The sequence below is a fragment of the Pan troglodytes genome, chromosome 2 (genome assembly GCF_028858775.2).
Source record: "Pan troglodytes isolate AG18354 chromosome 2, NHGRI_mPanTro3-v2.0_pri, whole genome shotgun sequence".
Classification (NCBI taxonomy): domain Eukaryota; kingdom Metazoa; phylum Chordata; class Mammalia; order Primates; family Hominidae; genus Pan; species Pan troglodytes.
The window spans coordinates 145,892,136-145,909,033 of NC_086015.1; the positions used below are offsets into that span (position 1 = coordinate 145,892,136).

Here is a 16,898-nt window from a genome sequence, read left to right on the forward strand (position 1 = left end):
GGCCACCTCTCTTATGTTTCTTGTGTTGCCACCAGTTGTTTGTGGTTCCCTACTCTCCCTATCTTTCTGCATCAACACGAGTCTTCAGGAAGGCTGGGCATTCAGGGCAGTTGTCCATGGTAAGAATTGTATAGCAACTTCTCCATGGGGTTCTCCTGTTACTTCTTGTTCTTAAGATGTTTAGAAGTAGCTTAGTGTGGCCGTTCCATTCCCTACTAACTGGTAGGGCAATAATGTTGTATTTATCAAGTGGAAACTACCATTTACTTGAAAGAAACGTGTTGCAACTCCTTATTTTCTACCCATTTTTTAAAGCCAAATTACTTTAAAACATTTGATATGCTTGTAAAGCAAACATCTTTGAATAAAATTAACATCAAAAGCGTTTTTTCTCCTGTATGACCAACACAACCCGTTGATAAGACAAAGCTGAGTTAACTGTTTAATGCAGTAAGAGAAAATACTTGCAAAGCTTTGTTAGTGTCTTGGTGCTGGGAAAGTGAGGGCAGCATCTGAGAATTGGAATTGTGGTTTAGGGCAGGTCTTTCAATATGAGAGGGGGCAAGAGGGCAAGATTGGGCAAGATTCTCAATACAGCAGCCCAAGATTGGTGGCAATAGCAAGGGGAGGATTTTAAGGCGAGGAGGTCAAAGAATCTTAGAGTATAAACTGTCATTGATGTTTTCTTTGAAGAGTTAATGGGTCTTTTAGGTAGCGCCTGCAGTGAAAAATCAGACCTTTTGCCTAGGGTCAAGACTCCTGGAAGAATAAGATCATGCTAATGAAGACAGAGAGTAAAGTCATGCCAGTGAAGACAAGAGGATAGCACACAAGGTCATGTTAATGTAGGCAGTAAGATGTGGTTTTGTTTGTCATTGTCCAGGCTGAGAGTAGTGGTAGGTTTTGGTTCTTACTAGTATTGCAATCAATTTAGCGAAATTACACACTTCTTTTGGCCCACAGTACCATGCTGTCAACTGCATATGAAATGGGTTATTGTGAGGTTAATACTATTATTGGCTTAATTTTCAGTCCAGTTCTTTCCCCTGCTGATGCATTCTGGGGAATCACAACTGGAGCAAACATCATTTATGCTCTTGGAAGCAAAGAGAAAAATATTAGTGGTCATGCCTAAATCAGCAGAAGCTGTCTCTTGAAAGTTGCATAGATTTGATTTAAGGTAACTTAAAAAACATTTGAAGCAGGAGTGTTAATTAAAAACACCTGAAGTTATTAAAAATCTTAGATTTCCACAAAGTATTTGTAATTTGCTGTTAATTTTTTCATGTTTATGTTTATTTGTAGTTAATTATGAGGTTATAAAAATATTGAAGGCTTCTCTGGTTCTGCTGCTTCTTTCAGGAGAACTATATTTAAATGAACATTGCTTAATACTACTACAAAAATAATTCAAAATGCTAATTTTAATCGCCCCAGATGATCCCCCAAAGATACAGCCATTTATTTACTTGGAGCTCAATAAATCACTTCAGCACACTATAGGAGGAAGCTGCTGAAATATTCACTATGCTTTGAGAACCTCTATGCTTTGCTGCTGTTGTGACCAGCCCATTAAATTGTCGCTATTACTGCTACAATATGAGAATGGCAGTAATGCATGGCGATTAAGAGGATGGGCTCTGGGCCAGGTGCGGTGGCTCACGCCTGTAATCCCAGCACCTTGGGAGGCCGAGGCGGGCAGATTACTAGGTCAGGAGATCTAGACCATCCTGGCTAACATGGTGAAACGCCATCTCTACTAAAAACACAAAAAATTAGCCGGGCGTGGTGGCGGGTGCCTGTAGTCTCAGCTACTCAGGAGGCTGAGGCAGGAGAATGGCGTGAGCCCAGGAGGCGGAGCTTGCAGTGAGCCAAGATAGTGCCATTGCACTCCAGCCTGGGTGACAGAGTGAGACTCCGTCTCAAAAAAAATAAATAAAAAAGAGGATGGGCTCGGGAGACCGCTGGGATCAGACCCTGGCCTTTCCACTGTGGAAACTGTCAGTGCTGCAGTTTCCTCATCTGTAAAATCCATCTTAAGAGTTACTTTAAAATTATCTTAAAACCTAATTGTACATCATTTTTTAAAGAAGTGCTTCCAAATGAGCACTTTACAAAAATATCATGTTGAGTTTGAGGTATTGGCAGAACATCCAGGTAGACATAACCAAGTACATATATAGATACAGAGCTTAGAGTGGAGACTCTAAGGTCTGGGTGGAAATAGGGATTTGAAAGTCATTGGCATATAAGGTAACAGTTAAAACCATGTGTTTTTTTTTGAGTAGTGGTATTTTCGTTGTATAAATATTATGTTTATAAATCTGAAATTTGGCAGTCCATTGTTTCTTTTAGATAATTTTTATAGATAAGACCTTAGAAAGGACTTCCTCATGTGTACTTTTTTTTTTTTGGCAATTCAGGAAAATTTAAACCTAGCTCTGAATTCTGCCTCAGCCATTGGTTGTACAGTGGTCAACATTGGTGCATCAGATCTCAAAGAAGGAAAACCTCACTTGGTCTTGGGACTTCTCTGGCAGATCATCAAAGTTGGCCTTTTTGCTGATATTGAGATTTCCAGGAATGAAGGTAAGATCATTAGAAATATTTGCTGTTCATTGACATGTACTTGCTATGGGAAGAATTTACATTTCGCTGTTTTGCTCTCAGCTCTGATTGCATTGTTAAATGAAGGTGAGGAACTAGAGGAGCTGATGAAGCTTTCTCCTGAGGAATTACTGCTGCGATGGGTGAACTACCATCTGACCAATGCAGGATGGCATACCATCAGCAACTTCAGCCAAGACATTAAGGTTTATATTTAAATGTTCAAATTTGTGACATGAAATAAGGATGTGCAGTGTAAAAATAAAAGGGGTTCAGACTTAAATTTGAATTAAATTCACAAGAACACTTGGGATAGAAAATGAAAATTTGCATTACTGTGTGAAGTAGATCCCCCAATTATATTCACAAAATATATATTTTCTAAAAACCAGATATATTGGCTTTTAATAAGAACTACAACTGACTGTGAGAGGAAAGAGGTGCTAGCCTCAACAGATTAAAACACACTTTCTCATTTTTTATGCCTGAGATCTGCTAGATTATAATGAGGATGTCAGTCTGTTCATTTGGACTAATAATTATATCTGTTTACTGGTTTAACACTCTTACTCCCACTTTGCCAATAACCAGCTAACAGGAAATCAGATTATCTGAGGGTACAGAGAATCAGTAAATAAAGGGGATCTTAAGGTATGTGCCTTAACCAGGGTAGCTTAAAACACTTCCCTCTCTACTGGGAGAATCTTGTCAAGGAAACTATAACAGGCATTTTTGTCTAACGACAACTTTCCCTTGGTTACTGCCTGGATGGGCATTGCCAAGCCGGGTCGCTGTGACTTTTTTCTTCTCTCTGTTTCTTTATGTCCTCCCCTATCCTGCCCCCCAAGAGTAATCAGTGCTGGCTCTAATTCATGTTCCGTCTTTAGCTATATAACCTTCAGTCAGGTTATCTTTTTCCATAATGGCCTACAGGACAGTCTCTCAATTTGAAGTGACATTTTATTTCTCTGCTTTCATCTACTATACACTGTTATATTTGAAAGTTTATTTGGGAGATTTCTCTTATTCTGAAATCTCTGAAAATTCAGCTAATCAAACATTTATTCAGCTCTTTCTGAGGGGCATTATGCCCAGGCGATGCAAAGACTCAGCTCTTGAGAAGCTTGCCAATTCTACTCAGAGACAAACATGTACCAGAGGGATATTTCAGTTATCTATTGCTATATAGCAAATTATGCAAAATTTGCTTAAATAATGATTATTTCTCATCATTTTGTGGGTTGATGCATCTTGGCTGGGTGGTTCTTCTGCTTCACATGGTTTTGGCTGGGATTACTAACTCGATTACATTCAGCTGTCAGTTGGGCTCATCTGGAAAGTACACAAAGGCCTCAGTCACATGTCTGGTGCCTCAGTGCTCCTCCACAAGGCCTCTCTACATGGTGAGCTCAGGCTTCCTCACAGCATGATAGTCTCAGATAGTTGGACTTCTTATGTAGAGGTTAACTTTAAGAGAGAGGAAGCAGAAGCTCTTAAGATTTGGGCGTGGAAGCCCCAGAACATCACTTTCACAGCATTCTCTTAGTTAAAGTGAATCATAAGGCCCGTCCAAATTAAAGAGGACAGGAAATAGCTTCTGCCTTTTGGTGGCAAGAGTTAATGTATGCATGGGGAAGAACTATATATCCATCTTTGGAGACAATGACATTAGATGATTTAATAGTGTGATCACTGTTTACTTATTAAGATAGGCAAGGGGTGCTGTGCACTACAGAAGAGGGGTTCTTAGTTCATCCTAGAGAATCCAGGGAAGGCATACGGGAGATAATACTTGACCTGAATCTTAACTGATGTTGATGCTTGGGTGTGTAAACAGATGGAAAAGTAAGGGAGGGTATCCAGGTGCAGGAAACAGCATTGCTATAAACTCTGAGGTGTGAAACAGGATTGCTTTGAAGCTCTGAAGTGTGAAACAGCATGGTACATTCAGGAACCTACAAGTAATTCTTTATTTTTAAAGTTATTCCATTCTTTGAGATAGAGGCAATTTCTTCAGTTTGAGCACTTGTTTTCCCTAAATTCAATGATGATTTTATTCGTTTTAAAAATGCTATTTCATATCTTTCCTTGAAGGACTCGAGAGCCTATTTTCATCTGCTTAATCAGATTGCCCCTAAAGGTGGGGAAGATGGACCTGCCATTGCCATTGACCTTTCAGGAATTAATGTGAGTGCAATTTTTAACTTTTAAAATATATTGTGGTAAAATAGACATAGAAAATTTACCATTTTTATCATTTTCAGTGTTCAGTTCAGTGGCATTCAGTACATTTGCATTGTTGTGCAGCTATCACCATTATCCATCTCTACAAACTTTTCATCATCCTGTAGGGAAATTCTGTACTCATTAAACAATAACTCCCCATTTTCCCCTTCCCCCAGGCCCTGGTAACCACTGTTCTACTTTCTGACTATGAATTTGAATTTCAGTAGCAGGTACAGTCAAATTTAGAGTACAGTTCTCTACAAGCAGCATTCCCCAGTAGAGCCCTCAGCCCTCCATTAAAGTTTGGTGCTTTGCTCTATGGAAGTTTTTTCCATGCCCAAGGCTCCAAGCCTCCATGTCAAGCCAACTGGCTGTCATGACGGAAAAAAGGGAACTGTGTAATTGTGACCTGGAGTATTTTTGGAATCAATCCTACATTCATGTTTCCCTGGTGCAAGGCAATTGGAACTCACCAGGGTGCTCTTTTGACTGTCAGCATATGCCAGGAAAGGAAGCAACAACCTGTTGTTAGATTTTTAAGCAATCAATTATCAGTTTTACCAGCTTATATTTAGAAATATACAAAATAAAAATAGATACTCATGGTGTAGGAAGGACTGATACAGATTCTGACCTACCAAGCATACTTCCTAGGAATCTCATTCTTTTAGCATAAGTTATAAATATCAGGGATGGTTCTATCTAAATCAGGATGTCCAGTCTTTTGGCTTCCCTGGGCCACGTTAGAAGAAGAATTGTCTTGGGCCACACATAAAATACACTAACACTAACAATAGCTGATGAGCTAAAAAAAAAAAAAAAAGGTGCAAAAAAATCTAATGTTTTAAGAAAGTTTACAAATTTGTGTTGGGCCACATTCAAAGCTGTCCTGGGCCGCATGTGACCCACCGGCCGTGGGTTGGACAAACTTGAATTCTAAACATTAAAATTTGGTCAGATAATAGACTGTATGAAAATATGTCATGTACTTAAAGTGCGGCGTCCGTAACATTTGGTTTTAAAGGCAACTTGAGTCATTACTAATTAATTATATCTCACATTATTATAATGACATATTTCAGAAACACAGTATTGCAACGCTCTGTAAAATGTGCAAATCATTTTAAGTAAAAAAATTAGGAACTTAAACTTATGGAAAATTTTGAATATATTCAAGAGAACAGACTTAGTATACTAAACTATCAGTTTCAACATCCCTCAGTTTCAACATCTGCCAATTCATGGTCAATCTTATCTCATTTATTCCCTATTTCTCTCCTCTCCTATATTATTTTGAAGCAAATCCTAGACATTACTTCATGGATAAATATTTCAATATATATTTCTAAAAGACAAAGACACTTTTAAAATAAAACCACAATACCTTATCATACCTTAAAAAATTACAACAATCTGTAACATCATCAAAATATCTAGTCAATGTTGACATTTCCACTTGCCTCATAAATGCCATTTTTTTCATAGTTTATTTGAATTAGGATCTAAAATAAGGTCCACATGTTGTCTTTATTTGTTTGGTTTTTTTTTTTAGATGGAGTCTTGCTCTGTCGCCCAGGCTGGAGTGCAGTGACACAATCTTGGCTCACGGCAACCTCCGCCTCCTGGGCTCAAGTGATTCTCCTACCTCCACTTCCTGAGTAGCTGGGATTACAGGTGCACACCACCACACCTGGTTAATTTTTGTATTTTTAGTAGAGACGGGGTTTCACCATGTTGGCTAGGCTGGTATCAAACTCCTGACCTCAAGTGATCCGCCTGCCTCTGCCTCCCAAAGTGCTGGGATTACAGGCATGAGCCACCACGTCTAGCCACATATTGTCATTTTTTGATGTCTACAATGGTAACTTTTCTTTGTTAATTTAATAATCTGTTGCTTTCTCTGATTTCATTTATATGATTAATTATTTTGCAACTCTGGTGCACAGAATTAGGTAGGTTATCTTTGGTCATGATATACTCATATGGGTCTGTGCATACCCATTTTTAAATTTATTTTTGTGTGTGGTTGTTTGTTTTGAAATTGTAACAAGCCTCATGAACTCTCAATCTAACAGGAAAACTAAAACCTTGACATTACATTTTCTGTACCGTTCTTCCCTATTCCATCTCTGTTTTAGCCCAGTGTGGTAACCACAGTCTTGAATCTTGTGTTCATTGTTGTTTTGCTTTTCTTTTTATGTAGTTTCCCTTCATCCAAATGTATCCCTTACAAAATTAAATTCTTCATTTTACTTTTTAACTTCCTTTAAAGTTTATCATGTTATACTTAAATTTCTAGTACTTCTTTTTGGCCTTGTATCTCTAAGAGTTACCCATATTGGATGTCATTGTGTGAATATACAAATTCATTCATCTGCTCTCCTCTTTATAGGTATTTGGGTTGTTTCATTTGTTTCCAGGGTTTTGCAATTGTGAAAGGTGCTTTTCCCTATGATTTTAATTTTTAAAATATGTATTTCAACTTGTTTTTCATCAAGAAGAGCCTTCTGGAAATGTCACTCAGTGTACAGTGGGTATGATAACTATGCCTGTTATCCAGAGGGCACTCTACTAGCTGGTCTTGAATAAGTTATCTATAGTGCAACCAGTAGGAGCTTACTGATACAATATTTGAGGATTTTGCTGAGTATTTTAGCAAAAAGGGTAAAATATAACTCAGTTATCCCAGCAAGGAAATTCAGAGACTTTTTTCCTTTTAACTTAAAAGGCACGGGGGCTGGGCGTAGTGGCTCACAGCTATAATCCCAGCACTTTGGGAGGCCGAGGTGGGCAGATCAGGAGTTCGAAACCAGCCTGGCCAACATGGCAAAACCCTGTCTCTACTAAAAATACAAAAATTAGCTGGGCATAGTGACATGTGTCTGTAATCCCAGCTACTCAGGGGCTGAGGGAGGAGAATCACTTGAACCTAAGAGGCAGAGGTTGCAGTGAGCCAAGATCACGCCACTGCACTCCAGCCTGGGGAACAGAGCAAGACTCTGTCTCTAAATACATAAATAAATAAATAAATAAATAAATAAATAAATAAAGGAATGGGTAAGTTGACTTGGAATTACTACACATTTTGATCTTATTTTGAGTTATTATTTGATATATTTGTGGAAAAGTAATTGCTTATAAACATGTATACCAATAAAAATTATGCCAATTAAAACTTCAATTGTAACCATTTTTGTTTTATTGTTTAGGAGACAAATGACCTGAAGCGTGCTGGACTCATGCTTCAAGAAGCAGATAAACTGGGCTGCAAGCAGTTTGTTACTCCTGCAGATGTGGTTTCAGGCAATCCTAAACTTAATTTAGCTTTTGTAGCTAATTTGTTTAACACATACCCATGCCTGCACAAGCCGAATAATAATGACATCGATATGAATTTACTGGAAGGTGCGTTCTTTCTGCCTTTAATTGACTTGCTATATTTATCTTCTTATGGTATTGTCTTACTTCACTGTCAGAGATAGGGGATTGTGGTGGGAAATGCAATTTAGTGTGTGTAGGTATGTGTATCTATTGAAAAATTAAAATTATGGAAGGTGGTTGCTGGTTTTGGTTAAAAGAGAATGCTGGGGTAAATCTTATCTTTTATTTCTCCATAAGAGGTTAGTGAAAACTATCATACATTTAAAATATTCTCATAAATGATCACATAACAGCTCTACCACCAACATGGACAATGAATTATCTATTAGAATAAAATAATTATTTGTAGGTGTTTTTCTCCTTTGAAAGGTCCAGTTTGACTCTAGTATTGTTCTCTTTTTAAGGTTTTTAGTGTACATGAAAAAAATTACAGTGTTCGTTATTTGTCTTTTGTGTGGTCTATCGTTATCTGTCTCATAATATATAACACTTTCCTATTTTGCTTCATGAAATGCAGATTTGACCCCTCCTAATGTAGGTACTGTATTTAGTACTTTTCTATACTCTATAAATATATTCATTCTGAATGTTCTTTTTATTAGTACCATTTATTCTTTCCATCTGGGTTGATATTTTACTTTTTGCATTGTTCATGCTGTGTTATTTCTCTCTTAATATGCCCATAGAATGAAACACAAATAAAACTTAATTAGAATAGCAGAACAAAGCTTTGATTTTATAAAATTTCTACCTAATTTGCCTTCCATAATGATGGGATATTGTAGTTGTAAACACATTAGAACTCAATTTTGAGAACTGGAATTCATGATTTGATGTAAAATCTTTATCCTTCTCCTGTGACAAAATGTCAAGTAATCTTTGAAAGGATTCATTTAGGTTCTATAACATATTATTTTGTATCAATTAGCTATGTTATATTTACTGAACCTCATTGAAGCTTACAATATATGAATCATAATAACAAAACATTCTCAATACCCAGTTCTTACTCATTTGTTTCCCAGCCTTTCTTTTTTTCCCACTCTCATACATACCAACACCCACATTAGTATCAGAACTTAAAGTAAAAACAGTGGCAGTGGTAATGGCAGTTGTTGAAGGGAAAGGCAGTTGTCAGAGGAAGGCGCCAATCTTAAGATTTTTCTTGCTAATTGCCCTGGTTTGGAGAAAGCAGGGATTCTTCTTGGTAGGGAGAGTATGATGTGCGGTATTCATGATCTCAGTGTTCATTCTCTCACAAAACTCACACTTATCCCTTCTTTCCCAGTGAGACAGAATGAGAAATCAATTTCATGATCTTTTTCTGCTTGACTGCCATAACCAAAGTTCCAGTGTCCTTGTCACCTCATAATTACAGTTTTGTGATTAATGAACAACGTTTCAGATTTAACAAATATATTCTTCAAAGAATATGAGTAATTCATTCTTCTTGAAGGTCCCGTAAAATAAAATAAAGATTATATTTTCTATGTAGATATGTAACTGAGAGGGAAAATAGACAAAAAATGTAGATTTTTCAGCGAAGAGAAATTTAGGGTGAGAGATTAGAACTTGAAAAAAAATAAGCAAAAGCAACACTGTTAGGTTTTATCAGTCTGGAAAATTTCAAAATCCCTCTGTCAGTAGAAGGCATTGTTTAGAGTGGCATATTAAAAATGATCTGCTTTTTATAGTCATTGAATTCTTGCTAGGTATCTTTTCCAACTTGCTCGCTTTCTTATTTTTCATGTTTGAATTCTTTTTGCTAGTGTTCAGCATGCTTTTGGAATTTTTCAGTGTGAATAGGATTGCTAAATATTTCCATTATTATTTACTGTCTATTAAGATAACATGGGAAATATTTATCAGTCATCTTTATTATGTATGTCCTCATACATCTGCCAAAAATGTATTTGACTTTGACTGTCATTGGATTATTTTCCTCTGTAAATTTGTGTTTTAATATATCCTTATGAAATTTGAAGCTTGATCATATCACATCCCAAATTCATATGTTAGTATGTCCTCATTGGCAGAGAATTTTCTCTCTAGGGAATTAAATAAAACACAATTAAATATTAAACGCTCACATCAAATTGAACCAGATATGTGGGCTACGTACAGAAAGATCATCTCAGAATTCATTTATGGTTACAGAAGGTACACAGGCCATAAACTATCAGACTTTGTTCAAATCATAGTTCCACTATTTAATCTGAATGACCTCTGTGAGCCTTGGTTTTTTTCATATATAAAACAAGACTAATAAACTTAATTTGAAGAGTTACAGAGCAAGCTAAATGTGATCATGAATGAAAGAATACAGTATGTGTTTATTAATGGTCAGGGAGGGAGGAGGAAAGCACTTCATATGTCACAGCACATTTGAGTGTTAAATATATGTTAATTCCTTTTTTCCCTCTTAGTAACCTACTTCTAAGATATTTGTTATTTTTATTACTATTTTTTATTATTTGTAGACGTCAAATTGAGCCTGCAAACGAAAAGAATGTTTTATAGTTCTTTCAATCTTGTATATCAGCAATTAAGATTTTACTTCTTGAAATTGTATATCAGATCTAGGGGGAAAAAAAGGTTTTACTTCTAAGATTGCTTTAGCTGTCTATAATCCAGACAACATTTTCCAATCTGGAATACATATATCTTTGTAATGCTTTACCATGGCTGTTGCACAAATGCATAGTGCCTCTAGCTTTGAGCATTTATTTACCAAGACACTTTGAAATGTTATTAGATAAATAAATGCTCATTTATAAAATCTATTTTACTTTCCAGGTATCAAAAATTAAAATAATTATATAATCAGTTGAGAACAATAGGAAGAAATATGAACCCCCGAAGATAGTTTCAGAACTCAATCAAAATGCAAGTTTAGTTATTTTAAAATATTATTCACTGCATCATTAGGTTCAACAGAATTTGGATATTTTAATTAAAAATTAAACCATTATGGCACTATTAATCTTCATAATTTTAAGACATTTAGATTTTCCTAGATGGAAATAATGTAAAACTTCCGTAACTATTAGAAAAAAGTATATATATATCTTTATGATAGATAGAGAAACAACTGAGAGGTAAATCCAAATCAAAGGCATCAAGTTATTGATCATAGTATGTTTATATTTATGTCACTTTGGGGATAGTTCATAGATTTAATTTGTACCTGTTTAATAATTCCTACAAATAAGGCTGGCATGGATTCTAGAAATATTTAGTTTAGCTTGGTTATTCTTAAAAAAAGATTCTCATGTAGACTGTTTATTATAAAGTGGTGGTAGCAGATACAACAGACTGATCAGTTACCTTTTATGCAGACCAGAGGGAACAAAATTTAAGCAAGAAATGATAGGGCTACATAATAGAGCAATAATTAAAGCAGATTCTGGGAAAGCTGTTAGATAATGGCATTGAAATCACATGAAACTACAGTGGGTAGATTATTTCCTGAACAGTTGGCACAAATAACAGAATCCTTTAGATCTGACAAGGCTTGCGTTCCTATCATGGGTGTGCAGGTTTATACTGTCTTTGGCACTCAATGTGAAGATGACTGTTGCAATCGCTCTATACGAATGAGCCCCTGGAACGCAGATGATTATAGATTTATGTGCCAAATTGTCCTGTGAGTCTCACATGGGCCAAAATCTAGAGAGTGACTTGAACTTGCCTATAACTTAGAAGTGATGACAGGTATAAATGTTTCAGTTTTTCAGGAGTCTGCTGATAAGATGTAAACTAGGCCATTCCACTGTCTAATAACTTTGCCGAAGAACAAATAATCATGATAGTTACTTAGAACTATTTGCAATCAGGAGATGACTAGAAGGCAGACAGTGGCAGAGCCAGCCCACATCCCTGCTCACTTTGTGGTATACTATGACCCACATTTTCCTTATAGATGATGTAAGCACTGTTACAAAGGGAATGCTCAGGGAGATATGGTTAAATAACAGCACCTGAAGGAGTTATCTCCTTGAGGGGATCTTTGAGGTCCAGGAACTTACTATGATGAAATCCGTCTTTCTCTTATCAACCTGTATTGGGTCTGTGTTCCTTATGTATTTTCAGTAATGATAATCTAAACTAACTCAGGAAGCCTGTAAAATAGTTATATTCCCCTCATTGTGTGTTTTTATATTTACCTGTAATCCCCTCTGCCCTTCATTGTGTGGTGTAAAGTGTAGGTCTGTGTGCTGAGAAACTTTCCTATGTAAAACCATAATTTGTACAAATTTAGAAACACTGCACCGAGAAAGGTATAACTTTTCTATTTGTGTTTAATGTGCTAATGTTACCCTGACTGCGAAAACATTTTGTTTTTATTAATGTTTAGTGAATCCCTTTTGCATCTAATCATAATTATAGACCACAGAAGTGTATCTGTTATTTCTAGGTAGAGAAACCCATGGCTCAGTACTAGTTCACAGACATCAAAGGGAATCTAGAAGGAGAGATTTAGAGCAAATGGAGGCTTCCTAGATAGTAGGAAAGAAGGGACTTTGGCATTAAGAGACTTTTTTTCTCCCTTTAAAGAAACTGTAGTATCTAAAGAACCATGGCAAGGTAGGTTTGACCAGTTTGTACCTGCTAGAATGGTTTAACATATAGTTCCTGGTTCCTTTTGTCCTGAGTCATCAGTGTGAGCTTGTGTCTACTCTAGGAGAGAGCAAGGAAGAGAGAACATTTCGGAACTGGATGAATTCCTTGGGAGTCAACCCATACATTAATCATTTGTACAGGTAAATATTTTATTGTGTTTCAGCTTTACTGTCAGGGTCCAACTTTTCAAGTTTCAAACTGTAGGCATGTTTAAATGGAACATTTTCTCAAGTTGCAAGAATTTTAGCCAATTTTTAGAGTTTCAGGATGCTGGGAATTGGCAATACAATGGATTTTAAAAGAAAGCTACTATTCAAAAAAGGAATAATAGTTATGTTTTTGATGATATACATAAATCAGTAAAGATAATCCTTACTTTTATAGTTATTGATTGTAAAAATAATTTCAACTTTAACAGATTAGAGTAACAGTAATAACTGATAAATTGTTGTTATATCAGTATTTTTATTATGTCATTTTTCATTTATTTTTGCCAAAACCTTAATTATTCCATAATTTTTGTGTATATTTTTTTCTAATTTGTAAAAGTAACTTGTTTTCCTTGAATAATTGTTATAGCTTATCTCATTCTTTCTTGTTTAAAAAATGATAACACATTATTGACATTAGTAGGGCTAAGAAAATATTTTACTAAATCAATTCCTGGGCTAACGATGCATCTTTCTAAGTGTGGATGAGAGGAAACCATTCTTCTCTCTTTATTATACAATCTACCAGCCTGCCTTGATAAAGTGCAAAATAAGCCAACTTCAGCTAGTTGTATTTTTTTTTAGAAAAAAGTTCTAATTAGCTAAATGTATTAATAATTTATATACCCAAGAAACTCCTTAAACAAGATTATGATTAACTCCTTAAAGAAGATTAATGTCACAACAGGCCAAGTTCACTGGTTCACTGAGGATTTATGATGTTGTAATTTCTGCTCCTTGGTGTTTATTCACAATGTTCTTTAAAATTGAAAACCAGTGTTACCTTATTATGGTAACTGGCTTTGATGTGATAGACCCATATTTGTAAAGCTCTTAAAGAGTGTGTAAATTTCAGCTGGATGAGGAGATATACGTCAATTAGACCAGAGCTCCTGTTACAGTAGCAGGGAAGTTAAAACACAAATATTGAAGGTGAGGAGGGATTCACTTTTTATGGACTGATTTGAAAGAATGTCTATAATATATAGTCAAGAAAAAAGAATAACAGGTCTAGTATGATCCCATTTTGTTTACAATTTGAGTGTGTGGATATTTGTATTCGAATTTTAAAAGAAAATCTAGAGAGGTACATAGAAAACTCTATGTAGCCTGGGTAGTAGGAGTAGAGAATAGTAAGGAGACTTATTTATTTATTTATTTATTTGAGATGGAGTTTCACTCTTGTTGCCCAGGCTGGAGTGCAATGGCGTGATCTCGGCTCACCGCAACCTCTGCCTCCCTGGTTCAAGTGATTCTCCTGCCTCAGCCTCCCGAGTAGCTGGGATTACAGGCATGTGCCACCATGCCCAGCTAATTTTGTATTTTTAGTAGAGATGGGGTTTCTCCATGTTGGTCAGGCTGGACACGAACTCCTGACCTCAGGTGATCTGCCTGCCTCGGCCTCCCAAAGTGCTGGGATTACAGGCGTGGGCCACCGTGCCCAAGACTTTTACTTTTAATCTTAGTAACTTAAACATGATTGCATTTTTTTGGACCATGAGCATGTACTTTTCTATAATTAAAGAGTAAGCTTAAAAATAGCAGATTAAGATTTGTTGATACTCATGTAATTATTTCATAAATGTCAGGAACACTAGAGTTCTATCACTGACAGTGGAGAAAAGAATTGACCAAACCTTTTAGCTAAAGATATCTGAAGAATATCTTTATTCAAGAAATACCAGCATAGGGCTTCTGAGCATATAGTATTTTTTCTTGCAAAAAGAACTGTTACTTTCAGAAAATTCTTAAAAGTAACATAATCTTGGAGAACCGTCAGATGTAGAAGAACAATAGGTGGACATCTAGTTGACACTGAAACCATGTGTCCATAGAATTGTGTCTGCATCATATTCCTAAACCCACCCCCAAGAATTTTTAGGTTCCTGCCTATAGTATAGCCAGCCCATACCAAAACAGCTAGATTTTCACTGAAAATTCTCTTCTCTAAAATGTTATATATTTCAAGAACTATTAGTCCTAGAGTTTTTCTATGACCAGTTCGTTCTAGAACTCATCTTGAAGTCTATGGAAATCATTTAAACTCTCTGGACCTCAGTTCTATTTGCAAAATAATAATAATAATAATAATACCATACTAGACAGGAATGAGAATGAATTCATTTAAAGTAAAAAAGAAAAATACATGAAACATAAGATTCCAGAACCTATAGAAATACTTCAGTGATTTTTTTTTTATACAGAATGTTTCATGTGCCTAAAGATAATCTACTCAGATCTTAATTACCTTCATATCAGACTTTCTCCCTGTATCACCCAGTACTGGGCCCAGCTCCCTTCACTGCCATATGGTTTGTGCTCAGAGAATGCAAAGTAATTTAATATGAACCTTAGCGAAACATAACTTATTGGACAAGCTGTTGGAGGAGAAAAGCCATATAATATATCACAAAGCTAGCAATTTAAAAAATCAATTGCTATTGCTTTATGTCCTTAGCATACAGCATTGAAAATAGACTAAACAGCCATACGTTAACCTTCTCAGGAGAACATATTTTTCTGAATCCAAAGTAGTAATATTTTTACTTTGAGAATTCCTACTTGTTCATAAGTTCCTTCCTCTTAACCCTCATTCCTGAACACAAACAGCTGCCTACTGAGTAGCTATTGTGATTTTCCTGTAATTATTTTTTAAGTTAAAAAATAATGTATAAATAATACAGGAACTTATTCTTACTGTACAAGTTTCAGGAAGTATGTAAGTATATGGAATAAAATAAAACATTCCACCCTTACTCTCTCATACTCCCCTTTTCCTGACCTCTTTCTTTACCTAATAGAGGTAATTGCTATTAACTGTCCTTAGCATATATAGGTACATAAATACATTTGACTCTAAATTTTTTTAAATAAATGAGATCAAATTGTATGAAGTGTTCTGCCATTTTCTTTTTAAAATTTGATATGTCTTGCAAAGCTTTTCATATCAATACACAGAGATATGAATGAATCAAAGCATTCATATCTTATGTCCAATGGTGTCCAAGGAGTTTATAGTATAGTTTACTTAACAGCTCCCTACTGCCAGGCACTTAAGTTGTTTCCAAATTTATAAATATTGTGGCAATGAATGTCCTTGGATGTATACCTTTGTAAATATTTATGTAAACATTTTGGACAGATTCTTAGACTGGAAGTTCTGGGTCAAATGATATGTCCTGTCATTCTTTAAGAATTAAATGACTTATGTTCTTAAAGATATAAGTCTATCTCCAGTGTACTTAATAAAATTAGGTAATACCCAACATTTCCTCCTCCTTTATCTGCTTTTCCTTCCTGTTTTAGTGACCTTGCAGATGCTTTAGTGATCTTTCAGCTCTATGAGATGATCCGAGTGCCAGTCAACTGGAGCCATGTCAACAAACCTCCTTATCCTGCCCTTGGAGGGAACATGAAGAAGGTGAATGAAATAATGGCCATGGATATATTGTTATTGTTCTGATATGAAACAAAGAATTTAGAGTTTCATGAAGTTAAACGTGCTCTGTCCCCACAATTCTGATTCAGACCAAAATGTGTTAAGCTTAATAGCCTTTTTACAAGTTTGCTTTAATAAATTTAAAGATGAAGGCAATCCCTCTAGTCAGACACTTTATATAACTATTTTCATCTTTATCAAGTCATAGTACTTAATGTTCTTTGAGATGTCCTGTAAATGTATTCTTTTTTACAATTGGTATAACGTTCAGAATGTTTATTGGTTATCCACTCATTTATTCAACAGATATTTATCAATTACCTAATACCTATACAGTGTTATGCAGGATGTAAAAAAAAAAAAAAAAAGTATAAAGCATGGAGTTGGTCCTCAGGAAAGCCTAAATAAATTAG

General features: G+C 35.6%; 1 protein-coding gene across 17 annotated transcripts in view; it reads left to right on the forward strand.

Annotated features, from left to right (window-relative positions):
• PLS1 (plastin 1) overlaps positions 1-16,898 on the forward strand; it is a 135,035-nt gene that overhangs the window by 102,991 nt on the left and 15,146 nt on the right. For all 17 annotated transcript variants that reach the window (XM_054681122.2, XM_054681132.2, XM_054681125.2 and 14 more), the window contains 6 exons: positions 2,424-2,589; positions 2,671-2,813; positions 4,702-4,794; positions 8,043-8,238; positions 12,899-12,977; positions 16,353-16,467. In XM_054681122.2, coding sequence (XP_054537097.1) covers positions 2,424-2,589; positions 2,671-2,813; positions 4,702-4,794; positions 8,043-8,238; positions 12,899-12,977; positions 16,353-16,467 — 792 coding nt within the window. The remainder of the gene's footprint in view (positions 1-2,423; positions 2,590-2,670; positions 2,814-4,701; positions 4,795-8,042; positions 8,239-12,898; positions 12,978-16,352; positions 16,468-16,898) is intronic.